Source organism: Corvus hawaiiensis, chromosome Z (assembly GCF_020740725.1).
Source record: "Corvus hawaiiensis isolate bCorHaw1 chromosome Z, bCorHaw1.pri.cur, whole genome shotgun sequence".
Lineage (NCBI taxonomy): Eukaryota > Metazoa > Chordata > Aves > Passeriformes > Corvidae > Corvus > Corvus hawaiiensis.
In genome coordinates, this window is record NC_063255.1 from 29,689,272 (window position 1) to 29,712,693 (window position 23,422).

The 23,422-nt window shown below is 41.8% G+C and overlaps 1 protein-coding gene across 1 annotated transcript in view; it reads right to left on the reverse strand.

Annotated features, from left to right (window-relative positions):
* DGKQ (diacylglycerol kinase theta) overlaps window positions 1-21,507 on the reverse strand; it is a 97,942-nt gene extending 76,435 nt beyond the window's left edge. The window contains exon 1 of the mRNA XM_048292392.1: window positions 21,288-21,507. Within this exon, the coding sequence (XP_048148349.1) occupies window positions 21,288-21,507 (220 nt within the window). The remainder of the gene's footprint in view (window positions 1-21,287) is intronic.
* Window positions 21,508-23,422: the final 1,915 nt, after the last annotated feature.

Below are 23,422 nucleotides of genomic sequence, written 5' to 3' on the forward strand. Positions count from 1 at the left end.
AATGAATGTTCCAGACAAGGAGCAAAATAGGAAGGTGCATAAAGGTTTTAATTGTTTAAGCGCATACAGAAGAAGACAAGACAGAAAAGAATTAATTTCCTAAAATGTCAGCCAGAAAATTGAAGCATTTGCAAATAATCAAATTAAGGAATATCAGGAGACAAACAGCGGGAGATAAGCAGTGCCCAAACATAGACAGTAACACTCACAGTGGAAGATTTTCACACGTTTTTCAGGAGCTACTCACACAACTCCTCCTCTGCTTGTCACATTCCTGAGGAGGTGAAATTACTTCTACAAGTCACCATTTTGTTTTTATTTTGCACATTCCACACAGAAAGAAATAAACCCAAAATGGCAGGAAACCGAAACATTAACAGTATTAGGGGGGGTGGCAGAATCCTACACTCGTATCAATAGTCCCAGAGAGACTTAATTAAGTCCTAAGTTCTGAGAGCTAGGAGAGCTTTCGTAGGTTTTAAAGGGTGACCTTTTGTTAGGAGAAACAAGCCAGAAGACACTGTGTGTAAAGTTTCAGTAGATGAAATTCAAAATTCTGGGGAAAAAGCACTTAGAAGAAGAGGACAGGCTGTTCTCTTTAAAGGATGAGGATTTCTTGATCCATACAAACTCAGTGATGAGCTACAAGCAGAAACATCTATGGGTTGTGTAAGTCAACAACAACAAAGCAATTTCAATTGCAGCTTTCAGACACTGTACAAAACATTTACTTAAAGGTTTAGGGGGCTTTACATGGTCTCTCCAAGCACCTGGTCAGGCATACAGCACCAATCATATTTGACAAGTTTACCTTGAGGCCTTCTGCTACTCAGTAATTACTTCCTTCTTGTGAAAAATTAGATATTGCCACTGCTCAACAAGAAGCCATGTGTCATCACAGTGCTGCTCCCTGTCCACACGGAGCAGAAGATCTGGCTTTACAGCAGTCTCTGCCCAAAAGCCTGGGCCACTTTTCCTACCACATCCTGTTTGACTTGGTGTTTTAATAAAGATAAAGGCAATGTGTACATATGGCAACTCATGGAACATACAGCCAAGTAGCTCTCCAACATACACTTGAAAAGAAACAGAAAACATCTCGCTCCAGCCCTCCCCAGGAAGGCAGGACATAAAAGCTGGGAATCACTGTAACTCATGAGCTGTGTAACATTCCCTAGAAAAATGAGGGCTATTTATACCCTCCAATATGTCACACTTTTTCCACATATATGTTTTTCTCTCTGTCCTCAAGACAGATTTCAAAGCAGAATCCAAAAGTACGAAGAAGAAAAAAGTGGATTATGCCCTGTAGAGACTCCAGCTATGTACTGGTGTCCCATGCAAACAGTGTCTGGGTAAGAATTGCTCATGAAATACCAGCTATAACACATAATTTTCTCCCCTCTTTGAAAAGACCACTCAGTCCTCAGCAAAAGTCTAGAAATTTATTTGTACATTTCTTTTTAACATGTTGTGTTTTATCTAATTTTTTCTTTTATCCTTAGCAATGAAGTCTAACTTTTCATTTGCTAAACATTTTTATAAGTAGAACTATCAAATTGCTCTCCAGGGAGGATAAGGGAATATCAACACAAGAACAAAATGGATTTGATACTCTCCTGGAGGTGTGACCAGTTTAATACAAGACTTACTGTAGATCTACTCACAGCGAGCACTCACTTTGAACTTAACAAAAGCACCTGCAAAGCGACTTCCAATTCCTCCTCCAACTCTCTGTTGTCTGGATTGTTTTCCTGCCAGTCACCTCCTGCCCCTCTGCCTCAGGTTTCTAGATCTCAAAATTAACTTGCTCCAGCACTACAAGCATCAGTAACAATCTGCTTCTTGCAACAATCCCTTCCTGCTGCCCTCAGTGCAGGGTGCCAACACTCTTGGGTTTTGCAGCTTGTGCCGTGCTACTCACATGGGAGCCACCAACATTATCATTGCCACAGGTCACATTGAGGACTCCCGAAAAGAAGCAGCTCCTGCACCTGAAGTAGAGGCGAGTCCTGCAGCCAAGCGCTCTCTCCAAGCACACCTTGTGCACACTGGCACACAGCAAGCTCCAGTAACTCCCAGGAAACAACACACTCCTTTGGCCAACTGGTATTGCCTATCACAGAGCCAGCACAGGGAAAGTGTCCTATTCTGACATAAAATGACAACACCACAACTCCTCAGTATTGCCTGGACAACTTGGCAAATAATAATTTCATTTCGTTTGACATTATTTGTGACTGCCGTAACTCGTTTGCATTCTGCTCACTTTCACCAACTTCAACTCCCAGCAAGTGCCTGCCAAAGTTTCTTCTAATCTTTCAACAAAGGTTACAGATTTCTGAATGACCTAGTTGACTAAAGGGCTTATTCTTGCTTTTGAAACAAGCCATTAAATCAGTCACAAATGGCTTAGAAACTCAGAATTCTTTTTCCCAGCTATGAGAGCATAGTAAATCTTTCATTTCTGGAAAAATTTAAGTGCAATGCATTAAAGAACATATCCAGCTTATTAATGTGAATATAAATACAACTAAATTAAGTGTAGTAATTCTCTGAGGCATCTTGTTAAATGTAAGACTTGGAAGAAGTCCCTGTCTTGGAGAGTTTACTAGAACGGATGGCCTGATATATGTAGGAGTATTATATAAATGGAAAACCTCTACAAAAAGCCCCATAAATGCACACAGATTACATGAAAGAATTACAAGGGAACTAAAAAAAATAGATAAAGGAGAACGCCATGTTCAAGATCTAATGCTGCATCAGACACCTATGGACTCAGCAGCAGCTCAGCCATTGCACAGAGAACCTGCACACTGATTTTATATTGTGGCACAGAGGTGGCTTTTCCTAATAAAGTCTAGCATTCAAGTTGCCTTTTTTTGACAATTACACAATGGGCACATATTTCCCTGGATGCACCATTACAGCTCCAAGATCCTTTCCTGCCTATCTGTAGCTGACTAAAGACTCAGCAGCTTGTAAGAGTACTTTTCCTGCCCTTCACATCCACCACTTTACATTCAACCACCCCGAGCAATAAAATGATAGGTTGAAATATTCTTCTGTAATCCTCAGCAGCTGGTGTCAGCGTGAGCTCTCATCTCACTACTGGCCTTTGCAGAGGAGGTTGTGGACTGTTAATGGAAGAGTTGTGTAGCACAATCCCCCACACTGCCACATATCCATGTGCAGCATTGACTGAGTTCATTGTTTCCCTCTATCGCTTTTATCTGACACCCAGATCCAGGCAAGTAGTCAGTGTGTTTTTATTTTAGCATTTCACACGTTGTGAATGCCAACTTTCAGTTCCAGTGGGAACCTTCCATGCACAATATCTTTGTTTACATCTGTCTTCTACTAAGATGCTCAGAAAAGCAAGGCTAAGAAAAGGTTGTGGTTAGGGTTACCAACTAACTCTGGCACTAGGCTTGGATGGCCAGGGGAATGTTGTATATATTTTCTTAAGCACACAAAAATTTTATAGGATGAAATAAAATAAAGTTTCTACCCAATTAAATACTGAACAGTTTGGTTTTTTTCAATAACAGGTGTCTCCAAGTGTTATAGATTATCTCTATCTAAACACATCATTTCAGAAAGGTTATCTTTAAAAAAAGGATGAAGCAAAGGATGGAGAAACACGGACAAAGTCCTCATCAGGTATCTAAAGTGTAAGTTAACTCCTACTCTGAAGTGTGTCTCTGTACTCACAAGTAGACTTCCACACCCCAAGAATCTCTATTCTCCTTTTTCACATGACAACCTTCAACCCTTTACTGTATTTCACACATCAAATGAAACTCATCTGTAGTCACATCCTTCTTTTTTCACCTGAACAAGTCCCAGCAGCCGCAAGGAGCAACATTTTCTGCCAATCAAAGACTGGCAGATCTCTGAAAAGACAGGACCACGCCCCTTAACACTTCCCACCACACATATCCAGACTTAGCTGCAATGAGACTGCAACAAGCCACAATTGCCCCAAACTCTGACTGCCACAAGAGGGTACACAAGAAGTCCAGAAGGTGCACACAAGAAGTCCAGCTTCCCACAGGTGGCAAAAAGACATGTACCTTGTGGTAGCTTTGGCCAGAGCCTGCACTGCTAGTAGATGATTCCAAGAGCCAAATGTGTCATGGCTCCAGGGTGACAAGCACCAAGAGTAGGACTTTGTTTTTGTTTCCCCAGAGAACCGTTGGAATTCAGTGCACCCCTTGGGAAGGTGAGAGCATAGGCACTTTTTACTTTACCACTCGCCTGGTGCAACAAACCAGCAACCTCTGCAACAAATGAAGTTTAGCAGCAGTTTCCTCGGGGCAGAAGGACGAGAAGTGCAGTTTCAAGCCTTGTGCTTCATAGCAAGCAAGGCTATGTTTTAAATGCAACAGGTACTACAGAGAGAATAATGGTTCTTACCATTTACTCCAGTGGGGTAATTCATTCCAGCAGAGACTACTGAATTCCTTTTCAATACCTCCATTAATTTTCATTTTCAGTAGCTCCAGTAAAGAGAGCATTACCGTTAAGAGTGCACTACAGCTACATCTAACTATGCAGTCTGAAGAGTTAGGGTCAGATTCCCACATGCTGTAAATCAGCACGACTACTTTCAGTTCGCTAAAGCATAATAATTTACCGAAGCCAAGGTTCTTTAACTTCAACTCAATATACCAGATTATAAATTTGATCATGTAGCACACGTCTTGTTTTTATCAAGCCGAAAGAATGAATTAGGGGTAAAATGAAGCCCTCAAAACATTACCAGGCTTTCTGTAAAACTTAGTGCCTTGAACAGACAGCCATCAGTACTTCTAGCAACATAATAGTCCCCTTAAAGATGCAATTATTACGAATCTTTGTTCCATATGTCACCAACTTATATAAGGCATTCAACAATCTGGAACAAGAGGAAGTATTTGAATTTGCCTACACTACAGTCTTTCAAGTGGTTATTCTCATCCCTCCCCTCACTGAGAAAACAAAACCTGAAACAAAACAAGATAGTGCTCAGCAACTGAAAAAACAGCTTTTTTAAAGAGCACTGTCAATCACTGCTAGAATATGAGAAAACAAGGTGCTCTCTTATTGCCCCACTTATTCAGGAAGAAGATGTCAATACTTGTTCAGTCCAGCTAATATCCCCCGGGTTGCCCTGAAACATAGCAGAACTCTGCCTTCTGGTGGAACACCAAACCAAGCTGCTTTACTCCAGGACCTGGAAGGGCTTCCAAAATTCCCATTTTGTTTGCCGTCATTCACAGAGATGTCATAGCTTCCACCTCGGTTCTGCCAGGACTCACAGTCATGAAATTGCAGAAATGGTTTATATAAAGAGGCTGTTGACGAGTGCTTGGGGACGGAAGACGGGTACAGAAGTGCTGAACAGGGAAGAATCAGCTTGCTCAGATTAGTTAATAGAAGTCCCCCATACACACAAAGGCAAAGATGGCCACTGCAGGAGCCACAGCTACTGCAGCATGCCTAAAAGACGGAAGGAGGAAGGACAACTGCCTGTAGACAGACAGAAGAAAACAAACAAGAAATCTAGCAAAGCCAGGGAGTAAACCAAAGCTTCAAAGCTGTTATGCAAGACAACAATAACAGTCTCTACTTTCCAAACAATGAATCAGTGGGACTTAAAGGGCATATCAGCACCAAGACAATTCAGCCTAAGCCAATCTAACTCTTTCAAAACAAAGTTTTGTTTTGGTCAAAACTAAGTAGGTTACTTCCTCTGCTCTCCCTGCTCTTCCATAGCATGTGCCTGACATAACACAAGCCAAAACACAGGTTTAATCTGTCTCTGTCCTTCAGGGGCTTTATCACTCCCTTCTGAAGTTGTCCTTAGTGTGCAAACAGGCTTATTTTGTTTAGCAGGACTGCCTTTGCATTCACTGAAGAGATCCATTGACAGTTAAAAGACAATAGCTTTCAGAAAACGCCCATGGGCTAATTAGTCACAGACTGGAGAAAAATACTTTTATTTTTCTATCACAGTGTTCTTAAATTACATAAAACTTATCAGACTGCTTATGCAGACAGGATCATTCAAGCTGGTGGAGTAGTCACTATTTTCATGAGTAACTTAAAAGCAACACTTTCTTTTTGCTGGAAGTTTGTGGGACTTAATTTTACATTTGTTGCACAGCTTTGAGCTCCTTTTTCATTGTAGCAGCTTGCCAACGTAGATGCATTTAACTTTCTCATTTACGACTGTGACCACAGGCCAGTCTGAATACTGTGACTGTTCACTGAAAGGAATGCTGGATGCAGTACATGGACTTTGCCAGCTTATTTCCCAATTCAGCAGAAACATGCAAAGACCTGTATGCAATATTGGTGTCCTCTCTCAGACAAAACCACAGCTGAGTTTAAGTATAGAAGTCTGTTGTGCAATGCTTCTAAATGTCACCAGGAAAGCTGTCACTAGAAGCTTTGGTCTTCCCAGAACATTTCAAACAATGGTGAGACAGGAATGGAAAAATCTCTGAAAGCTTTAAGAAGTCAGGCGTTAAAAAGACCCTCCTTTCTCACTGTGGTGAGAAACTTCAGGCTTTTGCTTGTCTTACAGTTCAATGAAACCACACTGTAAATACTCTTCCTCAGAAAATCCAAAAGAAATGAAAACCTTGTTAAGATTTTCCAGATACTTAGTGAGTATCCTTACACATCACTTGTATTCAACAGCTCTTTTCTCTCTCCAGGATTCTCTGGTCTTGTCAACTAACCAGTCACACCCGCTTCTGGTTTAAATGGAGATACCAGTATATACCCTATCTGATAAAGAAGCAGTTTGCCTCCACTCAGTGTGAATTGCCTTGCACTTTATATTTCCAGAATTGTCTGCACAAGAACACCTTCTCTTTATAGGTATAGATACTCCAAAGAAATGTTTTTGTAGCATCTAAGCTCTATAATTTCAAGGCAGCACACCTGAATTCCTATTCATTTACATTTCATATATGCTGGTAGAAAATAACAAAGTAACAAGACAAGTGAAAATAAGACAAGCTACTTATTAAGAAAACGGTCAAATAAGTTCAATGATACACTTGAACTGTCAATCATTTGATTATAGTGGCTTTGCTTGAATTGTACTAGCCTCGCAAAGCACCCGGGCTACTGAAGTGCTTCTCACTCTCTCATCCCTAAGGCTGTAAATATTCTGAAGCCTACAACAAGGCATCTTGCTTCTCCATCTTCTTGGTACAGTAAAACGAGTACTGACAAATGAACTGAAGGACCTCACCAGCCAAAACGGAATTCTCTCCATCCTCCCATCTCCTGACTTCACCCAGAGCAGGTTTCTTAGATCCTGCTAAGCAAGCAAAGCCAGAGCACCAACAGCTGGAGACAAAGGCACCTACGCTGTGTGCTCAGTTCCACCAAGGCTTTGCACTCCAAGGAGAAAACCACTGCACAGGGCAGTTATACTGCAGCCATCTCCATTCCACTCTCTTTCCAATCCATACAGTATGGCCAGTAAGGATACGGCCCAGCTGAATATAGACTGGGGTGTGAACAGAAAGGGAGCAGCACTGCTGAGAAGGACTTGGGGATGCTGGTGGATAAAAAGCTGAGGAAGCACGGCCAGCAGGTCAAAGGAGGTGATTCCGCATCTTTACTCTGCTCTCATGAGACCCCACCTGGAACACTGCATCCAGGTCTGAGATCCTCAGCACAGGAAAGAATGGATACATTTGAGCAGGTCCAAGGAAGGGCCATAGAAATTATCAGATGGCTGGAGCACCTCTCCTATGAGAGGCTGAGAGACTTGGAATTGTTGAGCCTGGAAAGAGAAGGCTACAGGGAGATCTTAACCGCAGCCTTTTAATACTTAAATGGGGCTTACAGGAAAGATATCAGGGCCCATTGCAATAGCACAAGGGGTAATACCTTCAAACTAGAAGAGGGTAGATTTGAACTGGATATAAGGAAGACATCTGGTATGGTAGGGGTGGTGAAACACTGGCACAGGTTGTCCAGATAGCTGGTAGATGCCCCATCTCTGGGAACACTCAGTGTCAGGTTGAAGAGGGCTTTGAGCAACCTGATCTAGTTGAGGATGTCCCTGCTTATTGCAGGGGGTGTGTGGGAGTGGCGTGTTGGGCTAGATAACCCTTAAGGGCACTTCCAGCCCAAACTATTCTGTCATTCTGTTCTGTGAAGTTTTATGAGAAAGGTGAGTTCTGCATGGACTTTACTTTTTCCCTCTTGAAAGACAGCTGGATCAGACTTCCCACCAGTGAAATTAAGGTGAACACAGAATTTCAGAGGCATGCAGTTTTAGTACTGAACAGGTCTCCAATATTAAGAGTGTTTTCTTCTTTAGAGAGATGGAAGATGACTAGTGTCAAACTCTCATTCACATCCAGAAAGCACCAACACCTTCTCTTTTCTTGAAGATTAGGCCAAAGATAGGACAGTGCCCTGGGACAAGGCTCTGGTTCACTGATGGAAAACAAAAAATCTCCAAGAGGACTACAACATCACAGGAGAGTTCAGCAACTCATCTCCTGACAATTGCAAAAAAAGAGTTCCTTCAGAGGAAGAGGCCTCCCACTAACAGTGTGAAGTTGCACAGGGAGCCTGGAGGGACACAGCTTTTGCCACCAACAATGTAACAGCAACAGACCATTGGCTGTGACTTTTCTCCCAGCATGGAGGAACCACGGGCTCCCAATCATAGGGACTATCAGCGGTATTTAGGGATGCTGGAGGCAAGAGTCCAAAATGAAATTGTCTCTGAACCACAGAAATCTGTCTGAGGGCAAACAATTAAGCACTCCAGCTGCTCTTTTGTACAGGCTAAAGGATGAAGGTTGCCCACACAAGCCAGATGCAAGACCATTTAACACAGTTGCAGCTTTTTCCCAGGTTTTCCAGACTGCAGCCTTTACACAGACAGAAAGGGTCGAGCCAGTTTGAAGGCTGACAGAAAAACCTCTGATCACACTCCCTGCATATGCAGTGAAAGGCTATAGATCCTAACAACCTCCAAACGAGAAGGTCTTCCAATGACACCCAACCCATAATTTCAGCAAGATGCCATGGTGATAAGAAAATCAAGTACCAGATACCACTACAAGCCTCTTGAAGATCATTCAGCAATCAGCAATTTGTCCTGGCTCTGTCTTAAGCTGGTGCCTCTTTTGTCTTCTGCTACAGACTGCCCATGCAATCAACTGAATGCCAGTGGCTGGAGCAGAGATGTGCCAGCTTGGCAGCACGTGTAAATGAAATTGGACAGGAGGGGCAGAGAAACATGAAATGGTTAAAACCAGAAGAGCAACAAGAAAGATCCAGCTGGACCCCAGAACCACCTACTGCACGGTATGTACACCCGTGTCAGAAATGCTTAGCTCCTTGCAGCTGTTGGCTGCAACAGCTTCTCCAAGTCACTGTTTTTAGGGTGATGCCTTACAAAGAGAAACTTTGTCAATTGTTTATCAGCACCGTCCAGCTGACTTACAGCTACTGGTCAAACAAAGAGATACAGCTTACAGCATTCAGAACAGCACAACAAAAACTACAAGGAAGACTGATCCAGCCCTCAATTTAAAGGAAAATGCACTAAAACACTTTGACATTTACTGCAAGCATCCTTGCAACAAAAACTTCATAATGGAATCATAGAATGGTTAGGGCTGAAAGGGACCTTGAAAATCATATAGTTTCAGCTCATCCTGGCATTCACCACACCAGGTTGCTCAGCACACCATTCAACCTGGCCTTGAACATCTTCAGGAATGAGGCATTCACAGTTTCTCTGGGCCACCTGTTCCAGCCTCTGAGCAAAGAAATTCTTCCTAACATCTAATCTAAAGATGTTCTCTTTCAGTTTAAAACCTTTGTCTCTTGTCTTGTCACTACCTGCCCATATAAAAAGTCCCTGTTCCTCATTTTTATAACTCCGTCTTAAACTACTGGAAGCCTTCTCTTCTCCAGGCTGAACAACCCCAGCTTTCCGTCTGTCTTTATTGAAGAGGTACTCCATCCCTCTGATCTTCCTCTGGACACGCTTTAAGACGTTCAAGTCTTTCTTGTGCTGAGAACTGCAAACTGGATGGAGTGTTCCAGGTGGAGCCCCACAGGGGCAGAGTAAAGGGACACAATCACCTACCTTGACCTGCTGGCCACACTGTTTTGTATGCAGCCCAGGATGTGCTTGGTTTCTGGCATTGCCAGCTTGAGTCCAGCTTTTCATCCATGACAACCCACAAGTCCTTCACCACAGGGCTGCAATCAAATGACTTCTTCTCCCAGTCCGTACTCATGCCTGGGATTGCCCCTACCCACTCGCACCACCTTGCCCTCAGACTTGCTGACTTCATGAGGTTATCATGCCTAGGCACCCTGCATGAACACTGCAGGGTGCCAGCCCTCACACATGTGGCCTAACTCTAACCCTCTCGTTAGCCAGTACAGCACAGTAAATCCACACCACCATGGCAGCGTCATCCTTCAATAACAACACAGATGTCTCCTATGAAAAAACAGTCCTGTTAACACTTCTGCTATGTTAGACATACCTATGCCAAAATGCCTTCACACGTAGCAAAGGGAAATAACAGTAGCACTTCTTCAACTTTGAAAAAGAAGAATTTGAATTACACTTAAATAAACAGGGTGGATCTTAGCTGGTCTTAATGCACAGTAGGACTTCATAAGCTGTGACGGAATTTTGGCAGAAAAATGTGATATTGACACAGTTGCCTGGACACTCTCACAATACCCGAAGACTTGGAGACATTCTCAGCATTACAGGCTCCAGACCAGCTGTAATACAGACCAGTTCTGCACCTATAGGGTATATCACACAAAGTAAACCCCATGCGTATCCCATGCACACAGGGGCTCAGTGAGTTCGCTCTGTGCTCTTAGCAGTGCAGGAAACCCAGACTTTCCTCCAAAACACACATAAGATGTTGAATGGACCAAGGCAAGCCAAGCAGCATTTCACATAAACCTAGTATTTTCCACCCAGTGATATAACCAGTAGACAGGAGGTTTGCAATCCCTCTTCTACCCTTTAAAAAGTGAAAACAGAACATAAAAATATAATAAAAAATCCTGAAGATACTAGAACAAAAATCCCTGCTAAGCTTAGCTACAGTAGCACCCACATACCTCCACAGTACAGTTATAATTTTTAAAGAAAAGTCGGATATAACTAAAACGTAGGTCCAATTATTAATCTGTGCAACCCCAAAATATTTTTTTTCCACTTTTAACTTGGGTAATCTCTGGATTATCTAAGGCATCTCAACACTTCCTAGCAACACAAAACAAGGAAAAACCCAAGACACTCCAGAGCTACCACAGCAACCTTTTTTTGTGATTCCTATAGGGCTTCATTTCCAAGTTGCATCACACTTGGAAGCATATAAAACTATAGGATTTGAGTGAAAAAACCCCAGACCTGGAAAGAATAGAGATTTTTTAAAAATGCAGAAAACAAAGAGACAGAAACCTGTGCCAACTGGGCAAGTACATTCAGTATTTTCTTCAGTGTGGTTACTGCAAAGCGATTGACATGGTCAGGAAAGTAAAGGCAAATGATTCACACAGTGGTGAATCAGGAAAACAAAACACTCACAAGGCACTATTTCCAGAAAGGCTAGAAAACAAAGTGCTGATCTTCATGATTTTTTTAAAAATCCTGATTCTTAATTTTATTCACTTCAAGCATTTTAGAAAGATTCCTGTTAAAAAAGTGTGAGGGTTTTAGTTCCACCACTTACGCTTGAGTCATTGATGAGATTGAAGACTATATTTATCCTGAATTAAAGCAACGGTCTCTTTCACATGTCTAAGATCATACAAAATTCATAGAAGATGAGTGTTTACATCTATCTGGAGATTAGAAGCCTGCAGTGCAAGTTACATATACCATTGGTAAATACACCACTACTTCCAAGACAAAATAACTCTGTTCATAAACAGTAAAATTCAAAACCTATCCCTGAAAAACTATAAATCTTTCCCAAAGAGGGAAATTATATCAAGGTTTATATATTCATTTCAGTTTAATGTTGTTTGACGTGGTCTTCTCAACTGATCAGACAGAGAAAGTTCTTGTAGCAGTTGATCTTAATTTACTATGTAGCATTATCAGCTATTAATTCATACACATGAATTATCAACAAATGCTGAAAGGTTCTTAAGATTTCCCACGACAACATATTTAAGAGAAAAGTTACACTGAGCAAAAGTAAAAGTGAGAAAGAAAACCCGAAGAAATATATCTCCATTATCTTACGGGTTCATTTTCAAATAATCTATATGTTCACCTGAAGAAAAAGTGCTTGAATGAAAAATACAATAGTGTCAAGAAATCTCTAGGCATTTGCCAAACAGGAGCTATTCTGGAGCAAAGAAAATGTAGTAAGAACAGAATAACAGAGGTCAAAACCAAAATTAACACAATGATATTTGGCTGTTTTGTAGAGCATTTTGAACATGATAGTACTTTTTTACCTTCTTCTTTAGCTTATTTTTTTTTAATTAATTTGCCTAGCAAGGCCTAATAGTCCCAGCTGCTGTTAGGTAACTTCTTCACAAGAGAAAATACAAGCTGTAAGTCTGTATTTGATTTCTGCACAGAAATAGAAACAGGAATCTAAAATTGTTTTTGTTTTTAAGGTTATATCTCTTCTTTCACACCTCCTCATTTTGGATCACATGCTCAGCTTCTCACTCAGCATCTTCTGTTTACAGAATTAAGTCTGCCCAGCATCCAGACAGACAGTTGGAACATCAAACATAATTGCAAAGCACCATTTACAACCCCTTCTAGGATAAAGGGATCATGACTGCTTTTTGGAAGGGCCTCTATTACTACCAGTGACAATTGTCAACAGTAAGGGCAGACACTGTGCTTACAGCTCACGTGCACACCTGCCAGGCACAACTGTTCCAGCACAAGACTATGCCACTGGGACACCCAACAGCATCCACCCAGAATCTGGGCAACAACTTTGTAAAGTGTCTTGAGAGTTTTAAATTATGTATTTGTGACTCTCCAAAAATTTTTAAATCAGTTTTTTCAGTACTCTGTATCACACTGTTTCGAGAAGAGGTTGAATGGGAAAAAGCAGTTTTTCCTAGGTTCTTGCTCAGCCCATATCTTTGTTTCAATTCTAAGGGATTCTTTTTATAGCAGATACATCCCAGGACTGCTCGTCCTTATCAGTTTCTCATGCAAATTTGTATGTGTGATGATTTACACTCACTCTGCCATCCTAATTAGATTCTGAAGAAAATCTGTCATCTCACAAAAAGCCTTTTTTATTCTGAAAGAAAGCATCCATGGTCTCAAATAGGATTAGCTTTTTCACTTTATGTTCAGAACCTTCCCTCATGCCATCTTCATGTTTAGAGGAATCTTACCAATTTCCTTGTATTTATGAAGATCCCAGCCACATAATGGGTTCAGCACTCAGGAAGTATTTTTACTGGAACCAGTTAAGGAACTGGTTAGTGGATTATTTCTTATGTTCACTGGTTAACAAGGTGTACCAGTTACTATTTTCACATTCTGCAGAGAAAGTATTGAACAAAAAGGAAGGAGTCATTTCCTGAATTATAGCATGACAAACCAAGAGACTAAAAAGTGACACAATCTGCCAAGCAGAAGGAAAAGCAATGAGGAACTGAGATTTTTTTCTATGCATTCTTGCACTTCAACTGGATGTCCAATTTCCTACCCACCATAACCTAACTTACCCTGCAGAACAATACAATGCTCCTATTTTAACACCTGAAGTTCAAATAATTCAATAATTTCTTAGAAGAAAACCTGTTTAGCCAAATATTCAGAATCTCTCTAGCACTATTGTGTATGTAAAACCATCAGGGATGGATTAAATTGTGCTTAAATACAGCATTGTTTATCCTGTTAGTTGTTTTAGATCTTAAACAACGTTATTTTTACAATAGTAAGTGCCACGACAATTATATCATACAACTGGTGTGATACCAGCACATTACATTAATAACCCTAAACATATTTCCAAATAAATCACTGATACTCAATTTTAAACAGGAAAAAAAGCAACAAAGTCACATAAATATATGTGAATATATATGTATGAATAGAAACACACACTCCCACCCCCATTCTTCTAGAGTCAAGCAAAAAAAAATACTTAAGTAAGAACAGGAAGTGAAATGAGGGGTTGACTGTACTCTACTGAATAACAAACTTCCACAAGTGAGACAAGAGTGGGCAGCAATATGGCTTAAAAGGAAGACTACTGTGGTAGCACACTTAGAAAAAAAAATAAGTGCGCTTCCAGCATATTCCTTATCACACTGTGACATATACACGTGCTCTCTGCTTGGAAGCATTTCCTAACAGGCTTCTCGCAAAGTGAAAGTTACCATTAAATCAAAAGGCTGGGGTGGGGCGGGAAATGCAAAAAGAACAGGAGTTGATCAGCATGTATTGTTTAATCCTTTAGAAAGGTGTATATATAATACATACAACCTGCTCTTTCCCCACTGGAGCCGAGTCAAATTAAACATATTCAAGTAAATTAGTCACCTGTCTTCTGCAGGTGTTGCAAAAGCAGTTTCACCAAAGGTGCTGTCATGAGCCAGCTTGGGATGGATCTAATTGAGCAACAAGTAGCCCAGAAGGAAGTCAGCTTGAGCTAAAGAAATGCAGAGTTAGAAACACTTCTGGAAGAAACTAGTGACATAACCAAAAAGCAAATGTCATGCAGGGACAGCCTGGTTCAAAGAAAATTCAGAGCTGCCACCTGAGAAGGGTGCTCCAAAATCAGGATGAGAACCGGCTTTCTATGGAATACAAAGAAGCAAAGCAACTTTATGGACGAGTTATAAACAGCATGTAATCAAAAAGGAAAAACCATTAAAGGCACCATGCCCAGAGGGAACCCACCAAAAAAAAAAATGAAGCAAAACTCCTTATTCCTGGATTCCGAGTATGGGTGGTGGTGGGTGGAATCAATAGAAACATTTGTTACAAACTACCCAGAGAATGGAAACTAAAAACCTCGCACGCCATTCCCTCTGGCAGTAAAAGAAGGAGGCCCCACCTTGAGTTACAATTACAATTGAGTAATTAATGCCCATTGAACATAGCACGGACCCTGCTGTAAAGCAATTGTCAATGGAAAGTGATTGCTTAATGGGGTGGATTATTTCACATGGAAAACCCCAGGGTATTAACCAACGTTGTTGGGAAAACATCGAAATACAAGTAACATCACCACTACGAAAAACTGCTGAACACTAAACTGAAGGAAGACTGAGTAATCACACAGAGATGTGCACTGGAGCCCATGTTAATACAGACTTCCACATCTATAAAGAAGGAATGCATGCCATCTCTAGAGCAAGGGGAGGTGTTATCAAAATGTACTAGTTTCCAAAAAGAAAGCAAACCTGAAGCAGGAACTGCATTAGCACCCCACAAGTGCACATAGACATCACTGGAACAAGCAAGTGCTTCTCCACTCATTAAGTACTGAGGTCACTTCTGACTGAAATACTGCACAAGTTTTGAAGAAAATGCTGTTAAAAGGCTCAGTACAGTACTGAGGACATGTTTTACGGGGAAAGCCTTAGACTTTACTGTCTTTTGTGTACCACAAAGGAATAACTAGTCAGGCATTTATCTCCTACAAAACTTCAAGAAAGAATTAAATCTTTTCAGACCTGTAGCATAGGACTGCAAGAACTATTATCTGTGGGAAACTTACCAGAGGAAGACCAAAAAATTTTATGCAAGATTAAAAGGACCCCAGGGTACTATCCTTGAAGACGGCTGAGAAACACCTGAATGTTATGTCTAAGGTATATTTGATGAATGATCATCCAGAAAGAGAACGTGCAGAGCACCAGCCACAGCCACTTCACACCATGATGAGCACCTTCCTTACTGCTTTTGTCACTGCTCAACGAGTCAGACTGAGGCAGTAACACAGATGATATATGAAAGTGCTGTGCATGGCTTGGTATTGGATTACAGGCTTTAGCACTTTCTGCAGTAAGTTATTTACTACCTAATTGAGTTTCTGGACTGAAATCTGGGCTAATGCTATCAACACAAACTATAGCTTCCAGCTACAAAAGCTGTGTGCATTCTCACAAAGCTTGCTGTCCTTTTCTCTGCATCACTGATGGTGACAGTGATATTTTCCTCTGAGGCTCTGCCAGAAGGAGGCAGGGAAAAGAAAAGCATAAATTCTCTTCAGTACATAACAGATTATCCTTCAAATCCAGACCAGTAAATTGCATTTTTCAATATGTCAGTCAATGCTCCAAACATTTTTCTCAACATGTATATCAGCTTAACCAGAACTGAGCAAAGTTGCTGTGTAAGGTTTTATTTTGTGGAATTTTTTTGGTGTGTGTGTTTGTTTGGCTTTTTTTTTCTTTTTTGACAGTCTTTGTTTGCTCCGTCTAAGCTCTAAATGTAGCAAAATTCACTTAAACATTACAGCACCAAACATCTTGTTGTTGCACGGAAAGGCCCCACCACCCACAAGAAAACCACTGAAGAATAAAGCAAGCAAAGTCTTGAAAATTCAAACTGATTGGAGGATAGAAGCAAAATTGTACTGTGGTTTTACCTTCTTGCAGCTTTTATTTTTAGTTCAAAATGTACCAAAAGCAAGAGAAGCTCATCACAAGAAGGAAGAATATGTTTTTCCTTTTGAACTGCAAGCATTAAGACTTTGGGGGGAATCTCATACATCACCCACTTCCTTCAAAACAGATCTGAATGAAACCTGTAGGGTCAAGGATGTTTCAGATGTCTGTCTCAAAAACAGAACTAGAAAGGATGAGAGTTCAAGGAGATTGCCCCTTGCCCCCTTATTCCCTGCTACTACTTCCATATCTCAACAAACTCCCAGCTTTAACACACCTTCCCTATCTGACTCTATTTTCTTAGAACAGCCTTTTAATGTAATAGACTGCATTCGAAGTGTGTCCAAAATATGCATCTGAAGACTGCTGCAAATGCTGTCTGAACATCTCCAAGCTCTTCTAAATCAACAAGGAACAACATGGCTTGTCCTTATCTGGGACATGCCTATAAATCACAGCAGCTTTCTGGCTCTCTTGCCAAATCTGAGATTTACGGCATAAATACAGGTCAGATCCAGTTTACATTTTATTCTGGAAAAGCTGTGGTGTTGTCAGCTAACATCTAAATCAGATTAAGAGAAACAAAGCTTTGTACATCTTGGAATAAGTTTGGAGGTCCTGCTTAGAAGCCTTAAAAAAAATTGTCCCCCCTCCCAACTCCTCTCCAACCCCCAAAACAAAAACAGAAAACAAGGATGCTGTTTCCCAAAACAGTACTTGACTTAGGGCCTTCATATCAAGACAGGTGCCCTACCTGCCCAAACAGCATTTCCCTAGTAGAAACAGACACAAAACATATCAAGAAGTCCTTGACTGCAGTTTCCCGTAAATATTCTAATGAAATATATAGATATAAAAAACCTAAAATGGTTAAACAATTGTAAATTTGCCAGCAAACCTGCTTATAATTTAAATCCCCTATATTTTATCTTTGGCTAAAATAAACCAAACTGACTTTAGGTTAGAAAGTTTTATAGAACTGGAAATATTTGTAGCCCCCAAAAATGTACAGATTCACGATTCTTCCAACTTTTTTTTTCCTTGAAGTGTTTTATGTAAAATAAAAGCACTGTGAAAAGAAATTTATTTATTGGTGACTAAAACTAATCCCAGCTCCAGTATAAAATATCTGCTATGTTTTAGCGTATGAAATTGGTCCTTCTGTGAACTACCAGTAAGAGCTCTCTCTTTACTTCTTATACAGACTTCATATATCTAGTATTTTTCGTTTTTAAGATCCATACACGTGTGCACAAAACCTCAGTCACTTACACTGCCTCCTCTTTGCCAAGCCTGAGGAAATTTAAACCCACTCAAACCTGAAATGACCATGCTTAGGAAAGCAAGAGCAATATAAGAGAGCAGCTTTTCATGCTACAAGTCAAGCATCACTTATTCTGTCACACATACACACACACTTATCAAAGGAAGTCACAGCCACAATCAGTAAAGTGATAAGAAAAATAGTTATTTATGAAAGGTTTGCAGAAAACAAATTTGTTGGGGTGGGGAGGACATGTGAATAAACCACAGATGCAAGCCTGGTTGACTGATATTACAATAAATATGCGCACAGAAACTTAATACAGTGACATCTTCAGATCCAACTGGACACCTAATCCACACAGGAAGACTACTGCCTTCCCTGTAAAGTTTCACTTGTAAAAATACCTTGCCAATCTACGCAAGAGAGCTGCAATTCTCCCCTGGAGTACCTTCAATCCCATACAAAGTGCTGGTGACAGTGGTGTGGCCCTGAACAGGAGTGGGAAACAGTATCTTACTTTTAAACAGATTAGATGCAGGACACTTTGTACCTTCCACGGAGAGCATCAGAGCACCCCTCCTGTGTATTTTTAGGAATTCACAGAAGAAAAGCTAAGGACCATCTTGGCCTGCACTATCAGGAATGTTTTGAGAATTTGTTGTATTTTCTTGTACTTTTGCTACACAGCTATGTAAGCCACATGGGCACGTGCCAGTCTCCTGAGTATCTGATAAGTTTATAGAAAAACTCCACAAACTTGATCATTCACACATAGAAAATGCCATTCTTCAAGGGTCTAAAGGGCAATCGCTATTAAAACACAAACCCAGGTCATTTACTCAAACTAATGACAGATAAGAGGTGGGCTTTTCCAGTTTGTTTCTTTTATTTTTCTTCTTTCCTTTCAATAACTGGTGGAGTCACATCATCAGCATGCTTGGTTCCCTTCAAAGTATGGAAGCTTTCTGTTTTGGTAAGAACCAGCTTCAGGAAACGTCAACACAAACAGCATCAGGAGACTGAACATCTGAACCCACAGATCTGGAACCACTGCAAATCCACTTAGAGAAAGGCTCCTCGATGCCTTCATGTTGAAGCCTGTAGGTGGTTTATCAAAAATAGTCCAAAGATAGCTGCAATTACACCTGCAAACCTAGACTCTGCAGAGAAGAAAAAGGAGGTAGCAATTATCTATCATGTTTTTCAACTCTACAGCAAATGTTTCCTTCACTAATAGCTAGGTGGGTTACTTTGTTGTTTTAATAGCCTGGCACTCCTTCTACCACTTTCTAAAGTGCAATGATCAAACTCCATTAGTTACGGTAAATGTGACAACGACACAACTATTAAATGGAATTTACTTAAAATACCATTTAAGAAATCATATTAGCAATTATTAAATAACTTGGAACTTGTCAGAAGCAGACACTGTGAGCAAATGACCCATCAGGTGGTTTTGAGATTTGTTGTTTAGCAGTAAGTTGTTGGAAAGACAAACATGACTCTAAGCATAGCTGGCTGAAAACAGACAAAAGGACAAAAAACAAAAAAGCAAACAAAAAAAAAATCAGTTCTTCACCCACTGGAGACACTGATGTGCAGGTGCCATTACAGGGTTTCCCTACACACTCTGAGCAGAGAATGTTAGAGCTAATGAAAACTAAGAGTATTTCCTCTCTCTCATATTACCCCTCACAGAGGTGACTTGCTTGGGGTGGAGTTTTCAGATGTAGATTTAAAAGAGATATTTTAACCATGTAGCTTGAAAGTGCCTCATCAGCACATGGTCATTAAACAGTGGTGCTAAGGATGCTTATCCAGAATTCTGCTGGAAAAGCCAAGGGAAACAGTTCCAGAACAAAAATTCTCAGTGGAAAACTAGGAAAAAATCCTAAATGCAACTTGCAGCAATACACTACCTGCAATATGTAATATGTGAGTGGAGAAAAAAAAAAGTGAGACATTCTGGACATTCTGCTCCTTTCACGTTTTTCTACCTGTTAGCATTACCAAAACTGTTCAGATCTTTAACTGCCAAACTGGCACCTGAACACCCAGTTTTATGACTCCAAAAATTTGCCATTTTTTAAGTCAGTGATAGAAGAGACCATAGAAGACTGGCTCTGCACATTTCATTTTCACAATGAAAGAAATCATCCTTTGAGTTTCCAGCTTTTTTGCTTATTAGGATAAGCAGTGACTTTACACTACACAGACAGAACAACACTTCTCTCAGAAAACTTTTAAGCAAATATAAAGCCCTCCTCGCAAGACTTGCTTTGCACCACACAGGAACATGACTTCCACCTATCTTAATCCTGCACCCTCTTTACCCATGGCAATGACAAAAGGCAGGAGCTATTTCAAGAACGGCAGGGTACTTGTTCTACGCCTACAGCCTTGTTTGACACCCACCAAAACAATGAGGGTTTTGTACAACCTGACTCTTCAGACCTGGCCTTGGAGCTGCAACTCAAACCAGCTGGACTGCATATGCTCATGAAGACATCATGTTTTGTGCTGTTCTGTTTGGGTTTTTGTTGTTGGTGGTGATGTGTTTGTTTTCCTTTAAAGAGGGACACAGAGATCCACTCTTCTTCCTATGACACCACTGGATTTTGCTGCATCAGAACAGGTCACAATTTTGTCCCTTTCAAGAACCTCAGCTGCCGCAAGGCAAGGAAACCCAGCGATTCCTTCTCCCCTTCCTGGCATGAGCCAAGGTTTAAAAGGTTCAAACTCCACACAGGTCTCAGATTCTCCATGCTATCAGGCATTTCAGCAGGTAAGGGTGCCCCTGGGATGGATTCACTGTGAGCTGCTGAGGTGCTTGGTGGCTCACAGCGTGTTTACCCCAGCATGCGCTGGAGCATTGCTGGATCACAGCACACATCCATGTCACCACACAGGAGTGAGGAGTGACACACCTCTGATTTTTTGTTATTTTTGTTAGAAACTATTACTATTATCGTGAATAGAATTTATTCCTACCATTTTTAATAACAGCAAAATTTTCAGTACTACTGTTGTTTTCAGACTTGATTTTGCAGTTTACAACTATTATTATTAGAATTTTTGTTGCAGTTTATGACTATTATTATTAGAATTTTTGTTACTATTATTAGAATTTTTATTACTACCCTTAGATACTTCTTTTTGGGATAGAATGCACTATTTTTATTACTGTATTTCAGTATTGTGTTTTAGTATTGTGGCCCTGCATTAGATTTTAGCATTAGATTTTAGTCCTATAGTTTGTTGATACTAATTATGAACAGAGTTTTTATCAGTAGTGGGTTTAGGCAATTTTTCCTCCCCCTCCCCGCCTCGCCCCGGACGCGTCCCCGGCAGGTCCCGCACGCCCGCTGCCGCCGCCCCGGCAGCCCCTTACCCTCGCACTGGTAGCCGGCCAGCCCCCAGATGAAGTCGGTGCAGTAGTGGCAGAAGGTGGGCTTGGTCAGGGTCACCCTGCGGAACGCGTGGCCCGGTGGGCTGCCGCCCCCCGCCGCGGCGCGGCCCCGCCCGCCCAGCACCGGGCTGGAGGCCGGGCTGCCGCCGCCGCTCCCGCTCCCGCCACCGCCGCCGCGCAGCGAGCGCGCCCCGTCCGCCATTCCCGCCGGGCGCCCGCTCCGCGCGCTCCGCGCCGGCCGCCGCTCGCTCGCCCGCGCTTCCGCCCCGGGGCGGTGGCGGGGGCGGGCGGGGGCGGTGCCGCGGCAGCGCCCGGCGGGCGGCGCGCGCTGCCCCCTGCTGGCCGCGCCCTCAGCGCCGCGCCCGGCCTGTCCTTCAGCACCTCCGGCGGCGCCGGCCTCACCGCCTCCCCGGGCAGCCCGGCCCAGTGTCTAACCACGCGTTCTGTGGAGAAACTTCTCCTGGTGTCCATCCTAAACCTCCCCTGGCGCAGCTTGAGATCATGTCCTCTCTCCTGTCTCTAGCTGCCTCGGAGAAGAGACCGACGCCCAGCCGGCTACAACCTCCTGTCAGGGAGTTGTAGAGAGTGATAATGTCACCCTTGAGCCTCCTTTTCTCCAGGCTAAACAACCACAGCTCCCTCGGCGTCTCCTTGTAAGACTTGTGCTCCAGCCCCTTCGTCAGCTTCATTGCCATTCTCTGGACTCAGAGGAAAGACCTCCAGTTTCTTGCCGTGACATTAATCGGGAAGGTTTTGCTATCCCATCATCGTACCATTTTAGAGCGCACAAAGCTCCACCTCAGGAAGATTTGTGATGACGCATTGGCAGAAGAAGACGATTTGCTGTAGGTTTTGCTTTCTACAGTCAACATCTCTGACTTCATCAGAAAACGGATTCTGCCAAGCAGCCTCCCTCTTCTGTAACACAGGGGTTTTTTTTCCTCTGTTCACTTAACCTTCTTGTTGCTAGTTTGGAAAATGTTTACACACCTGGATGTTTCCATGTTGCTAGTCTCTGGAATGCCTCTGTTTCTTTGACTTATTACATTGGGTAAAGTATTATGGATGGAGTAGGCTGGGACAAGAAAGGAGGCTATGACTTCGGATTTTGTGTATATAGATGTATGCTGTCCACATCTCAACTTGTCTGACTGGGTCCTTAATCTCAGCTTTGTACTGAGAATCTCCACTGAGCTGTTCAAAACAACATCCAGGTACCTTCATTAAGCCATGAGAGACAAGAAAAGAGTAGTTAAAATTTTTGTTCCTGGCTCTGATTTATCTGTATTTTGGTGAAGGGTGTTATAACCTGGTGTAATAAATCCCTTGTGTAATAAATCCTCTTGTCCTGTAGACCAACAGCAAAGTTCTAAAATTTCTTAGCATGTTCTAGTTTCTACTACTCTTACATTACATCTCCTTTCCATGTTGTGAATATTAATGTAGTTATGATCAGAAGGATTTGGCCTTCTCAAGGAGAAACAGTAGAAATAATTAAGAGACCAAAGAAAGCATAATATGATTTTTTATGGTGGGAGAAAGAGTGAGTAGTTACATGCGTAAGCTTTGAAATACTTCTAATTGCTTTTACAAACATGATTTAGAAAACATATCTAGGATACCACAGAGCTGTATGAAGTCCCAGATATACAGGGAGGATAGGGAAGAGGGAAGCAACGTGAAATCCCTTTGTTTCAAGGTGTGTGCCTGCTGAAGACAATGAATCAGCCAAAGCACATAGTGATAGGTCCCAACTTCCTCAAACTCAGCCTTGCTCTGGTCTTTGCAAAAATCATAGGACAAGTCCTCTTGGAACATATTTCTGGGCACATGGAGGAGAAGACGGTGAGGAACAGCCAATATTGGATTTGACAATGGTCAGTGGTGCCTGGTCAACTTGTTGGCTTACTATGACAAATGTGTAGATGTGTGCAGGAGGGGACACCAGTGTAACCTTGACTTCAACAAGGTTTATGACTTGGTCTCCCATAATGTTTTTGTATCCAAAGTGGAACGTTATGGTTCAGCATGGGTGGACAAGTAGATGGGTAAAAAACTAGTTGTATGGTTGAGCTCAGCAGGTAGGGGTTAATGGGTCATACTTGAATTCCGCCTGG